General features: G+C 43.4%; 1 protein-coding gene across 1 annotated transcript; it reads left to right on the top strand.

Moving 5' to 3' along the window:
* The first annotated feature begins 198 nt into the window (after nucleotides 1-198).
* Nucleotides 199-14,889, top strand: LOC118832675 (synaptonemal complex central element protein 1-like). Its single transcript, XM_036740008.1, has 12 exons — nucleotides 199-248; nucleotides 3,632-3,688; nucleotides 4,312-4,386; nucleotides 6,346-6,393; nucleotides 6,539-6,593; nucleotides 8,372-8,461; nucleotides 9,208-9,271; nucleotides 9,716-9,782; nucleotides 10,015-10,150; nucleotides 10,234-10,323; nucleotides 14,552-14,645; nucleotides 14,794-14,889. The coding sequence occupies exons 1-12, from the start codon at nucleotides 239-241 to the stop codon at nucleotides 14,887-14,889; spliced, it is 882 nt and encodes a 293-aa protein (XP_036595903.1). The 5' UTR covers nucleotides 199-238.
* The last annotated feature ends 1,221 nt before the right edge of the window (nucleotides 14,890-16,110 follow it).

Genomic DNA, 16,110 nt, shown 5'->3' with positions numbered 1-16,110 from the left:
TTTCTTTGGGGCTCTGGGCCCCTAGATAGGGGTAGGTGGTTAAGAAACCCATTTGCAAGAGAAAAACAAATCTCTGCCCAGAATTTAAATTCTGCATCCTACCTGGCAGACCTTCTTCTAACTATGAGGGAATTGAGATTTGAGCCTCGCTTTTCCATAACTCTACTTTGTTTCTCCTTAGGAAGCACGACCCAAGCATTTGGTGATCACAGAAGACCTGCCCTGCCCAGTCAACAGGATGCAGACAGGTAATGTGTTCTTTCATTTGTTGTATAGCTTGGTCCCAGGCTGCTGACCCTGAGTGACCCCTCTCTGGGCCCCCCTTCCCTTGAGTCCAAGGCCAAGCTTGTTGAGCTTCAGGAACCTCACCGTCTTCCAAAGACTACTTGCTTTGACAAAGATTCCAACAGCCCTATTAAGGTACATGGGGGAGGAAGGGAAAGTTTGCAACTCAGGACCTTTCTAAAAAGGGAACGATCAGTGACAGATCTTGACATATGAGCCCTGAATGACCATCAAAGGGTTCACATCATGCGGGCTTCTAAGTCCAAAGGAACTATAGATCTTCAGGCTGTTAAAGGGGAAGCCTGGCCATAAGAGCAGTGGGAGCAGAGAACCTCAGTTAAGCAGGATGTGAGGCTGACTCCCTTTCTATATGAGGGGAGCATGATGGAAGTAGGGAGATTTCTAGACCTGAGTGACCTGGTTTCTATTACCTCAGATACCAGGCAGGAGTCATTTAGTTCCTCTGAATCTTCATTTCCTTGCCTATAAAAAGAGACTGATAATAAATAGAACCTGCTTTTTTGGGTGGGGGGCAAGGCAATCAGGGTTAAGTGACTTGCCCAGGGTCACACAGCTAGTCATGTCCAGTGTCTGAGGCCAGCTTCAAACTCAGGTCCTCCTGACTCCAGGGCTGGTGCTCTATGTACTGTACTACCTAGCTGCCACCCCCTTTTTTTAATTGAGGCAAGGATTGGGAATAAAGAGGAGATTTAACAGGGATAGTAACTAATTTTTTTTGGAGGGGGAAGGGGGAGGCAATCAGGGTTAAGTGACTTGCCCAAGGTCACGCAGCTAGTAAGTGTCAAGTGTCTTAGGCTGCATTTGAACTCAGGACTTCTTGACTCCAGGGCCAGCACTGTATTCACTCCACCACCTAGCAGTGCTAGTGGTTGTTGTGAGAATAAAATGAGATAATATATGGAAAGCTCTAGAATTAAAGGCAATATAAAAATGTGAACTACTATCATCAGCTGAAGGAAGCACAATTTTATAGGACTTCCGAGTTGTTGTTCACTTGTGTCCAACTCTTGGTGACCCCACGGACCCCAGCACAGCAGGCCCTTCTACCCTCCCCTGTCTCCCAAAGTCTGTCCAAGCTCATTGCTTCTGTGACACTCCCTTCAGCTTCGGTATTTGGCCTTCTAGCGAATAGTCTGAATTGATTTCTCTAAGTATTGACTGACTCGATCTCCTCGCTGTCCGAGGCACTCTCCAAAGTCCTCTCCAGCGCCACAATTCCAAAGCGTCAATTCTGTGGCTCAGCTTTCCTTAAAGTCCAGCTCTCGCAGCCGTACGTTGCTACTGGGAAAGCCGTAGCTTTGAACATATGGACCTTTGTGAGCAAGGTGAGGTCTCCGCCTTTTAGTCCGCTGGATTGGCCAGAGCTTTCCTTCCAAGGAGCAAGCGTCTCTTAATTCATGGCTGCAGTCACCGTCTGCCGTGATCTTTGAGCCCAAGAATATCAAATCTGCCACTGCTTCCATTTCTTCTCTCTCTCTTTGCCAGGAAGTGATGGGGCCAGTTGCCGTGATCTTCATTTTTTTGATGTTAAGTTTTAAGCCAGCTTTTACACTCTCCTGTTTCAGCCTCATCCAGAGGCTTCTTCATTCCTCTTCACTTTCTGCCTCAGAGTGGGATCATCTGCCTAGCTGAGATTATTGATGTTTCTCCTGGTAACCTTAATTCCAGCTTTTGATTCATCCAGCCTGGCATTTTGCATGATGTACTTTGCATTTAAATTAAATAAATAAGGTGACAACATACTGCTTTATCACACTCCTTTTCCAATCTTAAACCAATCAGTTGTTCCATGTTTGGTTCCAACTGTTGCGTCTTGACCTACATACAGGTTCCTCAGGAGACAAGTAAGATGTTAGAAATCCCTAAAGCCAACTTCCTCATTTTACAGGTAGGAAAACTGAGGCCTACAGGTATACTTATCAGAAAAAAATCCTCAAAAATTAACCCAAGAATGTTGAAAACTAAAAAGAAATAAATTAGTTATAAAAATTTTTTAAAAATCAACCCAAGCCCCTGAGGAATTAGTACTGTCTTGTGAGTGACCTTAAAGTTCCGAGGAGTTCTTCCTAAAATGGAGACTGATGTGCTCAAGGTCATAAGGAACCATAGGGTCTTACAGCTGAGTTGGACCCAAAAGAGCTTATGATCCAATCACTCCCATTTAACAGACAGAACCAGTATCAATTTCTGGGGGCAGGGGCTTACAGACTCCAAGGCTTTTAGAGCTCCAAGGGTCCAATGATGGTTTTCATTTTGCTCATGTTTATTTTACAAGGAAGGAAACCAACAAGTCCGTGGTGATTTTTGGATGGTCACAGGGAATGAGCAACTAGGTAGAGAGCAATGGATAGAGCGCTTGGGATCAGGAAGGCCTGAGTTCAAATGTGACCTCAGACATTTACTAGCTTTGTGACCCTGGGCAAATCACTTAACCTTGTTTGTCTCAGTTTCCTCATCTGTAAAATATACTGGAGAAGGAAATTGGAAACCCTTCCAGTATGTCTGCCAAGAAAACCCAAATTGGGTGACAAAGAGTTGGACACAATTGAAAAAAAATGACTAACAACAACAACAACAGGGAATCAAGAGGTTACAGCTCAGCAGTCCGAGGGTCCTTAACCTTCTTTGTGTCACAGACCCCTTTGGCAATCTGGTGAAACCTATGCACTGCTTCTCAGAAGGTTTTTAAATGCATAAAATCAAATATACAGAATGAAAAAGGGAACTGATGATATTGAAATAAAGCATTTAAAAGCCAAGTTCACAGACCCTCAGGTTAAGAACCTCTGATATACTCCAACACCTGTTTACTTGTGGGCCAGCCAGTGCTAGCTGCCCATGGACTGCATGTAACATCACTCTGTTATCATGGAGCTAACAAGAAACTAGGCAGATTGCATGGAAGCAGCAAAAGCATTTATTGGAACAAAAAGAGGGAAAGGGAAAAATCAAGGCATTCTTATCAGCCATTTGCCTAATGAATATGTCTTCACCATTCTTCAGTGACAGCTTCTGAGACCTAGGATTTAAGCCCAGGTCTTCTGACTCCAAGACCCATACACAACACTGATGAGCATTGGAGTTTGTTTATTTTTGATAGTATTGTCAGGAAAATTCATCTCCCTGAGATCAAATCAGGCCTATGGAACCCTAGGCAAATCACTTTACTTGTCCCTCCTCAGTTTCTGTAAAATGGCAGTTTTAAAAATAGCACCGATCTCCTAGGGTTGTTGTGAGGACCCATTGAGGTAGCAAACCCTAAGGCTCTACATACATGTTCACTGTGATTAACCCTAACGCTAACTTTTCTCTCCTCCCACAACAGAGAACCATAATCCCAGAACTGAAGAAATGGTCAGTGTAATTATTGAACTGCAACAAGGTGAGCTAAGGAGCAAGGAAGGTCCAAATCTTCAACCTTCAGGGAGCTCAGGCTGCCAAGTAGAACTATCAGTTCCCTGTAGAAGTGTGGTCCTCCACCCCGATATTCTTTCTACCCTGCCTCCTCTCTCTTCTGTCAGAGGAGATTGAAATCTGGTCAGTCTAGGATAGCTGAGGAAAACGTCCCAGGGGAGATCACACTGGAGCTGGGCCTTAAAGGGTGGCCGAAGAGGACGGAAGAGAAGGCACTCTAGGGCCTATGAAAACATTTTTTTTTGTTTCTTTTGGGGGCAGGGCAGGGCAATCGGGGTTAAGTGATTTGCCCAAGGTCACATAGCTAGTCCATGTGTCAAGTGTCTGAGGCCACATTTGAACTCAGGTCCTCCTGACTCCAGGGCCGGTGCTCTACTCACTGCACCACCTAGCTGCCCCTGAAAACATTTCTTAACCTTAGCTCTTGCAGTACTCATTTGCTCGGTGATCTTGAGAAGGTCCCTTCCTCTTACTGAGTCTTGATGGCCTCCTCTGTAAAATGAGTGGTCTTAGCATCCCCCAACCATTTGAGGGCAGTCTAGGCTAGGACCTCCACTCATAAATCTCTTCCTTGGTCTCTGTTTTCTCTAGCCCACAAAATTGCAAATGAGCAGCTTCAGAAAAGCCAGGCTGAAAGGGAAGCATTGAAGAAAGAACTAGACAAATGTAGGTCTTCCCCTTCTGTGGTCCCAGAATTGCCCCATCTCCAGAGGCATTTGAAGCTCTCCACCATTCCTGTTGGCAGGACCAGTGAAACGCTGAGAATTATCATATACTTCAAAGAACTGAGCTCAGCAAAAAGGGATAGTATGTCTTCTCTGCTCTATGCTAGGTAGTGTTAATCCTGAAAGTTGGGTTAAAGGAGACAAAAAGAGTAAGTGATAGAAAAATTTCTATTACTTAGGCATTTATGCATTTATTCCTTTAAGCTTAGCAGACAGACATACATGCATGGGATTGAGCCAGACAGAGTCTGACTGCCTGAACAAAGAAATGAGAAAACTTATATATATATTTTTCCTAGTCCCAACACAGCAGTCTGCATTACATCACTTGTGTGACCCCCATGTATGTTTAACCATGATACAAGACAAGGATTTTCCTTAATGGAATAGGTTGTAAATACAATAAATCAAGATAGTTGACGAAGTGTCAATTGGAAATTACAACCCAGGATCTCTGTGTTTAATTTGCCATTAACATTCCATAACATAGTATATGCCCATAGAATATTAAGCGAGGTAGTTTGTCGGGATTAGGGTCTCATCTTTTAATGGTTAACAGGCGAAAGAATATTCTTAGGTCAGCCCGATATGGCCTTGTTGATAGAGCAAACTTCAGAAAACAAAGAAACCCAGGTCCAGGCTCTTCTTCCAGTTGATCATTAATTCAGGCTCTGGGTCTTATTGAAATTACAAAAATTATATAAAATGGTATTAAATGATCCACATTAGTGTGGCAAATGATTTCATCGAAGCCCTATTTTATTCCGATCAGTATTATTCAGTTCAGTGGGATTCCATAGGGATAGTGATTATTTCTCTTATACCTGTCTATTAATGTACATTTAGTCATGTACATTTGGCCCATTGGCCAAGTGCCAAAGCCGTTTCCCCAAGTTGGGCAGTAGAGAGGGATGATGAAGGCCAGACAAAAAGAAACTGGGGGACTTTCCATGTTGTTAGGCCATCTCAGCCATGCCAGGCTTGGTCACTTACTCATCAAGCCTTTAAAAAGGGGTAGATGTCCTCTAGTTGGCTTCCTGAGGTTAAGCAATTGAATTTACAACTCACAGTTCAAAGCTCTGAGACCTAATATAACCAGAACTTTAAACTATGGTTTACAAGCCCACTTCTTTCTTATAAAAAAGAATCTGTCTAACCTTATCTAATTATCCCTAAATATGTAAAATATGTACTAATATTAATTGACTAAATGTATAATAGGCAAGTGTACCAGCAATAATCACTACCCTTATGGAATCACACTAAACTGAATAATAGTGATTGGAATAAAATAGGGTTTAAATGAAGCATTTGACATGGTGGTGAGGCGAGGTGGCCCACAAATCACCATAATAGAATCACAGAGTAGTGAAGCTGGAAAGGCTTTTTAATTCAATCCTGTGCCCATCAGGTGGTGAATCACCCTCTCCACTATGAAATCTAGCTTAGAACAAGAATTAAAGAAAGAAAACTTTGGAAGTGTAATCCCTATTCATTTACCTTTTTCTCTTCATAGACCCAGAGAATGTCAGAGCTAGAAGAGCCTTTGGAGATCATCTAGTATAACTTTTTTTCTTCCTTATTTTTTTTTAATTAATGGGGGAAACTGAAATCCAGAGAAGGTTTGGGACCTACTTAAGGTCCCAAAGGTCCAAACCCAAAGGTCCCTACACTGCAAGGCAATGCTAGAGTTGTAAACTAGAACTCCTCTTTACAATGCATGGCACATAGTAGGTGCTTAATAAATGTTTATTGACTGAAACTACCTCAGGCAACTACTCCCTTTTCCCTTTCTGGCTCTCAATTTCCCCTATAAATTGAAGAGCTCACTGCCACCTCATAGAATGTAGGCTGTACAAAATGGAGGTCAGGAAGACAGTCAAATTTCTGCCCCTTGCAGTAAACACGGAAAAGACTCATCTGGAGGAAATCTTAAGCATGAAGCAGGGTAAGTCTCCCGTGATGGGGAACTTCTTCCCTTGTAGGGGAGCTGTTTTCATTGTCTGGAAGCTCTGTTGAGGCTGAGCCATATCATACAGGTGCCTTTTTGAATGTTGCCTTAGCCTCCCATTGACCTCTGTCTCTCATCATAGAAACCCTGAACACCCTTCAACAGCACTACAAAGAACAGGAAAACAAAATCCAGAGGTAAGAGGTTTGTGTTCTTTCAGAAAGAGCCAAGAAGCAAGGATTAGTTCTGGCTTCTGGTGAGGTGGTGCTAAGTCATGGGGCCTCCCACTGTCCTCCACTGGACCCGACATTCTCCATTAGCCATTTTATGGACGTTAAATCCTAGAAGAGGGCTTTTGAGTTTTTTAACTAAATTTTTTAAATACGTTGATAAAAATCTGTTTTTTGTCACTCTCACATCCCCTGTTGAAAAATAAAGAAAAACAAAACCCTCATTATAAATATGTTTGGTCAAGTAAAACAAATGTCTCCATTGGCCATATAAAAAATATGTCTCAATCTGGACTTGAGTCTCTGTCAGGAGATGGGGAATGGGCTTCATCATCACACCTCTGGAATCGTGGTTGGTCACTGCATGGATCATTCCAAGTCCTTTGCCTCTACAGTGCTGTTACTATCTACATTGTTCTCCTGGTTCTCCTGAGTTCTCTCTGAATCAGTTCATATGTGTCTTCCCAGAATTCTCTGAAAGCATTCCCTTCATCATTTCCTATACCATTGCCTGTTCAGCCATTCCCCAGTTGATGGGCATTGCCTCAGTTTCTGATTCTTTGCCAATGCAAATGGAGCTGCTTGAAATATTTTTGTACATGTGGGATCTTTTGCTCTGTCTTTGATCTCATTGGGGCATAACCCTAGCAGCAGTACTGTTGGCTTAGGGGATGCAGGTTAAGAGCTTTTTGGCATCGTTCCAAATTGCTTCCAGAATAGCTGGACTAGAGAATAGGGGTTCTTAATCCAGACCCCATGGATAGATTCCAGGGGTCTGTGAACTTGAATGGGGAAAAGTGATATCTTTACTTTCACTAACTTCTAACTGAGATGTAACATTAGAATTTAATTATTTTAAAACATTCTGAGGTATCCATAGGCTTCATCTGACAGCTCAAGGGGTACATGAGTAAAAACAATGAAGAATTCCAGTTCTAAAAATCCCATCATGTCCCTTGAGGGGGTCACAGTGTGTGGGAGCCAGCGGGTTACTTCAGAGGCATCACCTCCAATCCCCTGGTTGGGTGATGAATTCTCCCTCTCATATATGACAGAATCTGGAGCGGGACTCAAGACATAAACTCCTAAATATAAGTGTTCCTTTCTACTTCTGCTTACTGACCTGCAACAGCTCACAATCAGGCAGGCAGTAAGCATTTGTTAAGCACCTACTATGTGCCACTCACTGTGATAAGCACTGGGGATTCAAAAAGAGATGAAAGAGACAGTCCTCTCCCTCAGGAAGCTTACAATCTAATGAGGGAGACAACATGGAAATATATATGTGCAAACAAGTTATAGACAGGCTGAACAGAAATAACTGAAAGAGAGAAGGCACTAGAATTAAGAAGGTTTGGGGAAGGCTTCCTTTAGAAGGTAGGATTTCTGTAGAACATGGAATTCACAGATTCCTGGAGTCTTGAGGCCGAAATGGGGCTTAGAGAACGTTGAACCCTGAATGTCCAATAGCAGAGGAATTCTCTTCTCTAATACGAGGCACAATTCAGAACAAGTTTGACAGGGACACAAAATCCCTCTGGAAATTTAGAGGCTCACAGCAGGTTAGAGCTGGAAGGGGTGGGATGGGGTGTGTGTTTGTTTGTACGTGTGTGTGTGTGTGTGTGTGTGTGTATGTATGTATGTATGTATGTGTGTGCGTAAAAATACATCTCAGGCTAAGCCCAAGAGGCGAAGTCTGGGTTGAATTGTCTTCTCCCCACCTGCCCCCTTCTTTCTCCTCCAAGACAACAGGCTATGTCTCAGGACTGCATCCAGAGGATAACCGATCTGAATTCTAAGATTCAGGAAGAGAAACTGAGAAGGAGGAAGCAGAGGTAAGCCCTCCTATTTCAGTTTTGTACTGGCATTCAATACCCTCTGAATTCAGTTGCAAATTGGATTTGAAACCCCAGAATCTTAGAGCTAGAAGGGTGTCCATGCCACCAAATAGGCAATCAAGTCCAGCCCCCTAACCAACAGGTCCTGCATAACCTTACATGAGTCCCCGCATGGAATGAGAAATAGCCAAATCTGCCCCTTCTCTCTGAGGGATCTGGAGCTAGAAGGGATCTCAGAGTTCATCTGCCCCAGACTCCTTATTTTCTATTTGAGGAGTCTGAGCTGTTGGGAAGGGAAGGAATGAGAGGGGAGGGACTCACATAAGGTTACACTGACTCCAGGGCACTCCCCACTGTACTATGTGGCCACTCATCTTGAATAGTTCACACCAAGGCTCAGAGTGCTATAGACATTGCACAGAGGGACTGAAGATGCAAGAGACCTGAGGTCTTGTCCTGGTTCTGCCACTGACTCATGAAGCCTTAAGAGAATCCTTTCCCTTTGCTTTCCTGGACTTCAGTTTCCCTAACTATAAATTAACAGGGTTGAACAATTGCTGGCTAAGTACTCTTTCAGTCCTAAAATTTAGTGACACAGTAAATGATCAATTGTGAATTCAGTATATGGTAAGGATCTGAGAAGAGGTGGGGTTTAGAACTGGGCCTCAGAAGGCCACAAAGACTGTTGGGAAAAGTAGGTTTGGAGGGTGACCTGGGCAAATTCTCTGCTTTTCTCTTCCCAGAATGGAGTTTGAACAGCAGCTAGAGGAACTGATAGAGAAGCACAAGGCTCTATGGGAATTACACGTGAGGGAGATTCAAGGGTTGAAAGCAGCAGACAATGGGGTGGAAAGCATTCCAGGTCATGGTGGGTATGGGAACATGAGAGCAAAGGTACAGAGGCAGAAACCAAGGTGATTGGGGAGGGGCAGGGGTGGCTAGGAAGGCCTACTCCAGCTGGAGCAGCAGATGAATGGGCACAGGAGAAAGAGATCACATGGAGTCACTAAGTGAAGCAGGTAGCCCATCCAATGAAGCCATAGCCTAGATGCATTTCTGATAAGGAAATATGCCTCTTTTACTGGAAGTTATGAAGTGGAGACTGGTTTGCAGAAGGGATTCTTATTTAGGTATTGGTAGAATAAGATGGCATCTGAGTTCCCTTCCAATTCTGAGATTCTATAATCTGAGTTGGTGGAAATTTCAGAGGAAGAAGGTAACCTTAGACCCAGCTGCCCTCTCTTCCACTAGACACCAGAGACGCTGGCTCAAGAAATCAACAGTATGGCCAGTAGCAAGGAGCAGCTCCTGAAGGAGGGTAAGGGGCCTTGGGTGAGAGGACAGAGGGAGTGAACCAGGAATGGGTGAATGGAGTCCCCTTGTGAATTAGGGAGCTCCTTATCCCTGGGGACATTCAAGCCTGAGGTTGGGTGGCCACCTATTCAGAGAGACTAAGAGGGGAAGCTGGCTGTTAGCCAAAGATCAAATGGAGAGAGGGGGATCCTTGAAATCTGTGAGGAGATACCTGAAATTCATTTCCTGGTAAACAGAAAACCTAATTCAGGAGAAATTGGATGCCATCGAGAAACAACTGCTTGGGCTGCCTCACCCCAGGGCTAGGGCCCAGGCTCTGGCTGTCAACAGCGTGGGTGCCTTCCTTCGAAGTGAGGAAGCTGCTGCTGCTATGTGAGGCCGGGGCAAGATTGATTGGGGCTGGGCAAGTCAGGAAAGGTCCAGGATGGTGCTGAGGGTAGGGCCACCTTTCCCAGGCACCTGTTTGAGGAGGAAAACAAGAAGGCCATGCAGTTCCTGGAGGCAGCCTCTCAGCATTACCACCAGCTGCAGCAGAGTTTGGACAAGTCCCCTAGGCAGCCTGAGAGGTCTGTCTTTTGCCTTCTCTCCCTCTTCCTCTCTCTATTGCCCTCTGCTTCTTTTGTCTTTTGGGGGGTTGCATTTTCTCTCTGCTGCTGTTTTTTTAGTCATTTTCTTTGTTTCTCTATGTTCCTCTCTATTTCTCTCTGTCTGTCTGTGTCTGTCTGTCTGTCTCTGTCTGTCTCTGACTCCCTGTCTTTGTTTCTCTGTCTCTCTCTGTTTTGCTCTCTTGCTCTCTGTAAGTCTCTGTCTCCCTCTTCCTCTTCTGTGTGTCTCCGTCTCTAGGTTTGAGTCCCCTCCATATGTGTGATTCTCTATCCCTTAGTGTCTGTGTGTGCGTCTCCTCCATTAATCCTGCGTTTGTGTCTCCAGCTATGTTTCTTTAGCTGATCCTATGTGTGTGACTCTCCCTCTAAACCTTTCTCTCTTCCTGTGTGATTGACTCTCTGGATTCAGGTTCCTCTCCCCAGCCCTCTGTGACTCTCAGTGTGTGTTTTCCTATCTAAACCTGTCTGACTGAGTGTTCTCTCTTGAACCCTGTTCCTCTATTTGTCTGTCTGTGGATATTTTTCCTTGTGTGGATGTTTGTCTCTCTCGATCTGTATGGCTTGCTTTATGTAACTGTCTCTTTCTTCTACACATCGTTATCAAAGGCACCCTGCTTTTGTGTGCTTCCTTCTAAATTTTCTTTGGCTCTTTGCTATGCACTGTTTATTTTTTTCTCCCTCCCTCCCCACTCTGCCTTAGAAAATGCTACCATTAGACACGTAACACCATGTTATGTGTACTTCCATTTATCAGTTCTTTCTCTGGAGGTAGATAGCATCTTCCTTCATAGGCCTTTGTAGTTGATTGGAGTATCTCTGATACTCAAAATGACTTAGTCACTTACAGTCATTCTTGGAACAACACTGCTGTCACTGTGTACAGCGTCGTCCTGGTTCTGCTCACTGCACTCTGCATTATTTCATGTGAGTCTTTCCATGGTTTTCTAAAATCAACCGGCTCAATATTTCTTTTTTTTCTTTTAAATAATATTTTATTTTTTCCAATTACATTTATTTTTTAATAAAATTTTGATTTCCAAATTTCCTCCCTCCCTCACTTCTTAGACAGTAAGCAATTTGATATAGGTTACATATGTGCGATCATGTAAAATATATTTCCATATTAGTCATATTGTATAAGAAGAAACAGATCAAAAGAAAAGAACCACGAAAAAAAAAAGTGAACATAATCTGCTTTGATCTGCATTCGGACTCCATCAGTTCTTTCTCTGGGGATGGATAGCGTTTTCCGTCATAAATAAGTCTTTTGGAATTGTCTTGGATCGTTGTATTGCCTAGAAGGGCTAAGTCAATCATAGTCTATCATCTCACAATGTCGGCTCATTATTTCTTATAGCACAGTAGTATTTCATTACAATCATATACCATACCTTGTCTGGCCATTCCCCAATCAATGGGCATCCCCTCAATTTCCATTTATTTGTCGTCACAAAGAAAGCTGCTATCAATATCTTAGAACATATAGGTTCTTTTCTTTCTCACCTTGGAAAAACAGGCCTAATAGTGGTATTGCTGGGTCAAAGGGTATAGACAGTTTTATAACTCTTTGGGCATAATTCCAGATTGCTCTCCAAAATGGTCGGACTAGTTCACAGTTCCACCAGCAGTGAATTAGTGTCCCAATTTTTCCACATCCCCTCCAACATTTTTGCTTTCTCCTTCTATCATTTTAGCCCGTCCAATAGGTATAAAATATCTCAAGGTTTTTAACTTGCATTTCTCTGATCAATAATGATTTTAAAGCATTTTTCATATTACTATACACAGTTTTAATTTCTTCAACAAAAAACTGCCCGTTTCAATTTGTTGTTGTATCTGTCCTTCGTTTTTGAAGAGGACCATGACATCACATGACTTGCAGTTGACTTTCATGTGAGTGAGGGAGGGCAGTGGATAGGCCTCTTTAACAAGTGAGTCAAGGAATGGCCCCTTTAATTAGGAAAAAAAAGAGAAAAAAATCAAGCTGGGAGGGGAAAACCCTGAGGGTTGCTGGTCCAAGGAGAAACAGTTACCATTGACATTCACTCTAAGGCAGGAGGGTCCAAAGAACAGCCATTAAAGGGAGCTTGGGCAGGGACCTATTGTGGTCCAATAATCTAGCCAGTAAACCCCGAGTTAAGTGGGCAGGTTCTGGCCATCAATATTTACCTTCCTCCAGTTTTCCTGATGAATATCTGGTCACTGGATCCAGATGACTCTGGAGGAGAAAGTGAGGCTGGTGACCTTGAACAGCCCTCCCTCACTCAGATCAAAGTCATCTCCAAGTCATGTCATCATTTCCCTGATGTCATGGTCCTCTTTGAAAACGAAAGACAAACACAACCTGCGAGTAGACTGAGCTGCCTGAAAGGGGACCGAGCTAGTTGGGTAACTCAGCTCATCCTCTCTCCCTCTCTCTCCGTCTCCTTCTCCTTCTCCTCTTCAAAGGAAGGTAAATTCTGTTTCAATTTAGAACTATGACCAAAGGGCTATAAAACTGTGCATACCCTTTGACCCACCCACAGCACTATTAGGTCTGTATCCCAAATAGATCATAAAAAAGGAAAAAGGACCCACATGTGCAAAAATTTTTATAGCAGCTCTTTTTGTGGTGACAAAGAATTGGAAATTGAGGGGATGCCTATCACTTGAGGAATGGCTGAACAAGCTGTGGTATATGAATGTAATGGAATACTGTTGTTCCATAAGAAATGATGAGCAGGGAGACTTCAGAAAAACCTGGAAAGACTTACATGAACTGATACAGTAAAGTGAGCAGAACCAGGAGAACACTGTACACAGTAACACCAACATTGTGTGATGATCAACTTTGACAGACTTAGCTCTTCTCAGCAATACAATGATTCAAGACAATTCCAAAAGATTCATGATGGAAAATGCCATCCACATCCAGAGAAAGAACTATGGAGTCTGAATGCAGATCGAAGCTATTTGCCGTCTTTTCTCTTGTGGTTCTTCCCATTGGTTCTAATTTTTTCTTACATTATGACTAATGTGAAAATGTTTAATATGAATATGTATATGTATGGCCTATATCAGATTGCATGCTGTCTTGGGGAAGGAGGAGGGGAGAGAAGGGGAGAAAATTTAGAACTCAAAATCTTATGGAAGTAAATGTTGAAAACTAAAAATAAATTAATTTTAAAAAAAGAAAAGAAAAACTGCTTGTTCACATTCTTTGACCATTTATTAATTAGGTAATGATTCATGTTCTTATAAATTTGACAAAATATTTGAGATATGAGACTTTTATCTGAGAAACTGTCTATAAACATTTTCCCCTAATTTTTTGCTTTTGTTCTGACCTTGGCTACATTGGTTTTGTTTGTACAAAACCTTTTTAATTTAATTAAAAATATCCATTTTATAGATCACAATGCTCTCTATCCCTTGTTTATTCATAAATTGTTCTCCTATCCATAAGTCTGATAGGTAATGTGTTCCATGTTCTTCTAATTTTCTTATGACATCTCCCTTTATGTCTAGGTCATATATTCATTTTGACCTTATCTTGGTAAATGATGTAAATCTGTAAGATATTGGTCTATGCCCAATTTCTGCCAGACTGCTTTCCAGCTTTCCCAATAATTTTTGCTAAATAATGAATTCTTATCCTGAAAACTTAAGTCTTTACACTTGTCAAATACTGGGTTACTATATTCGCTTGCTGCTGTAGATTGTATGTCTTCTCTGTTCCACTGATCTTTCTATTTCTTAGCCAGGACAGAGAGTTTGGATAATTATTGCCTTATGATACAGTTTCAGATCCAGTACTGCTAAGCCTCCTTCCTTTACGTTATTTTCATTAGTCCCTTTGATATTCTGACATGTGTTTTGCTTGGGCGCCTCTCCCCCTCCCAGTGTCTGGCTTTCTTCTTTACGTTGGTGCATATCTCTCTTTTGGGGTCTGTGTATCTCTTCATTTTGGCATGTGCTCGTCTTTGTCTCTCTTATTCTCAGAGTTGGTCTCTGTTTTCCTGTCTTTCTCTGGGTCAGCTTCTGTGCCTGTGTATATCTTTCTGTGTTAGTGTGTATGTGTGCATGTGCATGTGTGCATGTGCACGTGTGTGCTTGGGTCTGTCTCTGGCCCAGCCTCCTGAGGTCCCTCCCACCCTGACCTAGACCCTTCTAACATCTCCCCTGCCAGGCTGAAGATGGAACTGGAAGCTGGTGGTCAAGGTGATATCAGAGGGCCCAAGGGGAGCATTGCAGAGGCAGCTGCTGAGGGGGCCCTAGCAGAGGTAAGGACCCCAGAGAAGCCAGGATTGGGGGATTTTCTTCCCGGGCTACTCTGAGGATCAGAAAAGAGAAAGGAAGGGTGACAGCAGTGGGCAGGGCTATTACTAGAAGGTTGTTCCAAGGGGGTCCTTATTCAGTTTTTGTTTTTAGCCTGTTGTAGAGCCCCCAAAGGCCTGGGAGAAGGAGCCGAATATTGACAGCAGCACAGGGAAACATCCTACTGGGCAAGCCTCAGCTTCATCCTAGAGCTTCACAGGGAGTTCACCCATTTGGCCAGGAGGGAGCTGCAGCCTTGTCTGAACCAGCCTGGAAAGACAGTGTTTGGCCCTTTGGCCCCATCTCAACCATTGGGGACCCTCTGGTATGCTCTTTTGAATAAAGAACTCTGTTCTCTTCCCCTGCTCTGGCTGGATTTCTACACTCCACTCCCCAGCTTGTCCTAATGACTTTCTTTTCTTCTTAGGTAGGGTCTGACCCCTCTCTGGGCCCCCACATCCCAGGCTTATAGATTTATAAGTTTATAGCTTATAGTTCCTGGAGCCTCCTTGGTCCATGCCTCCTATATAGCAGGTCTGAACTCATCTTATTTCACAGTGCCTGTTTTAACAATCTGGCTAGCAGCTTCTGTGGGGGTATAAGATTCACCCACAGCCAGCACCCAGAAAGCTGCCAACAGCACAGGTTCTTCTGATGAAGGTGAAGGGGTTGACAAGCTTACTTTTAATTCAGCATTCAAATATCATTCAGTTAGTTCAGGGGGAAAAGCCAGCACCCTGAACTTCAAAACAAAATGCAAACAAATTACAAACATCAACAGACTTTGTCTGATTCAAATCCCAACACATGGTTACCAGAGTTCAACAAAGTCTCAGCATCCAGGTTTACAAGCTGGAGGGCTCCTTGGCTACAGCTGCCCAGAGCCTCCTCATCAACACCATCTCCAGAGCCCTGCACAAATGGCTCTGTCCTCCCTTCTTTTAGGGCTTCAGACATCATCAAACATCATCTAAATCACCAGAGCTCAGGCTCTGGTGATTGGTTCTTGAGTTGGCCCCTCCCCTTAGGACCCTGGGATGTTCACATCCACATGGATTACGTTAACACCTAATGGGGTTTGGGCCTGGGGCTTAGCACCTAGTAAAGCTCACTGAGATAAATTGAGTCACTCAAAGAAAACAAAGGCCATTCTGGTTACAGTGCCTCACACTAGGACCCTGATCTCTGGTCTAGGACTCTCACCCCTTCCCTCCTGTACTGTGGCTCTGGCCTCTTCTTGTGGAGTTTGTCAAGGAAGGCCTCTTTTTGCCTGTAGATTGAAGAAACAGTTCTTGGAGCTATCTCTTAATCTGGCTCACCTTGTTCTAACCCAGGGTCTACTATGTGAAAACCAGCATCTGATTTGTGCCTTCATCCAGGGTTTTCCACAGGAATAATAGAACTTCTGCTCCCATGTAAGCACTCGGGGTA

The sequence above is a fragment of the Trichosurus vulpecula genome, chromosome X (assembly GCF_011100635.1).
Source record: "Trichosurus vulpecula isolate mTriVul1 chromosome X, mTriVul1.pri, whole genome shotgun sequence".
NCBI lineage: Eukaryota > Metazoa > Chordata > Mammalia > Diprotodontia > Phalangeridae > Trichosurus > Trichosurus vulpecula.
This window is presented reverse-complemented; position numbering and strand designations above follow the sequence as displayed.

What these genes read in the sequence shown, in the direction of transcription:
- LOC118832675 (XM_036740008.1), top strand. An exon ending in AATTATTGAACTGCAACAAG is followed by an intron (nt 3,689 to 4,311) that starts GTGAGCTAAGGA and finishes TGTTTTCTCTAG; the next exon opens with CCCACAAAATTGCAAATGAG. An exon ending in GAAGAAAGAACTAGACAAAT is followed by an intron (nt 4,387 to 6,345) that starts GTAGGTCTTCCC and finishes TGCCCCTTGCAG; the next exon opens with TAAACACGGAAAAGACTCAT.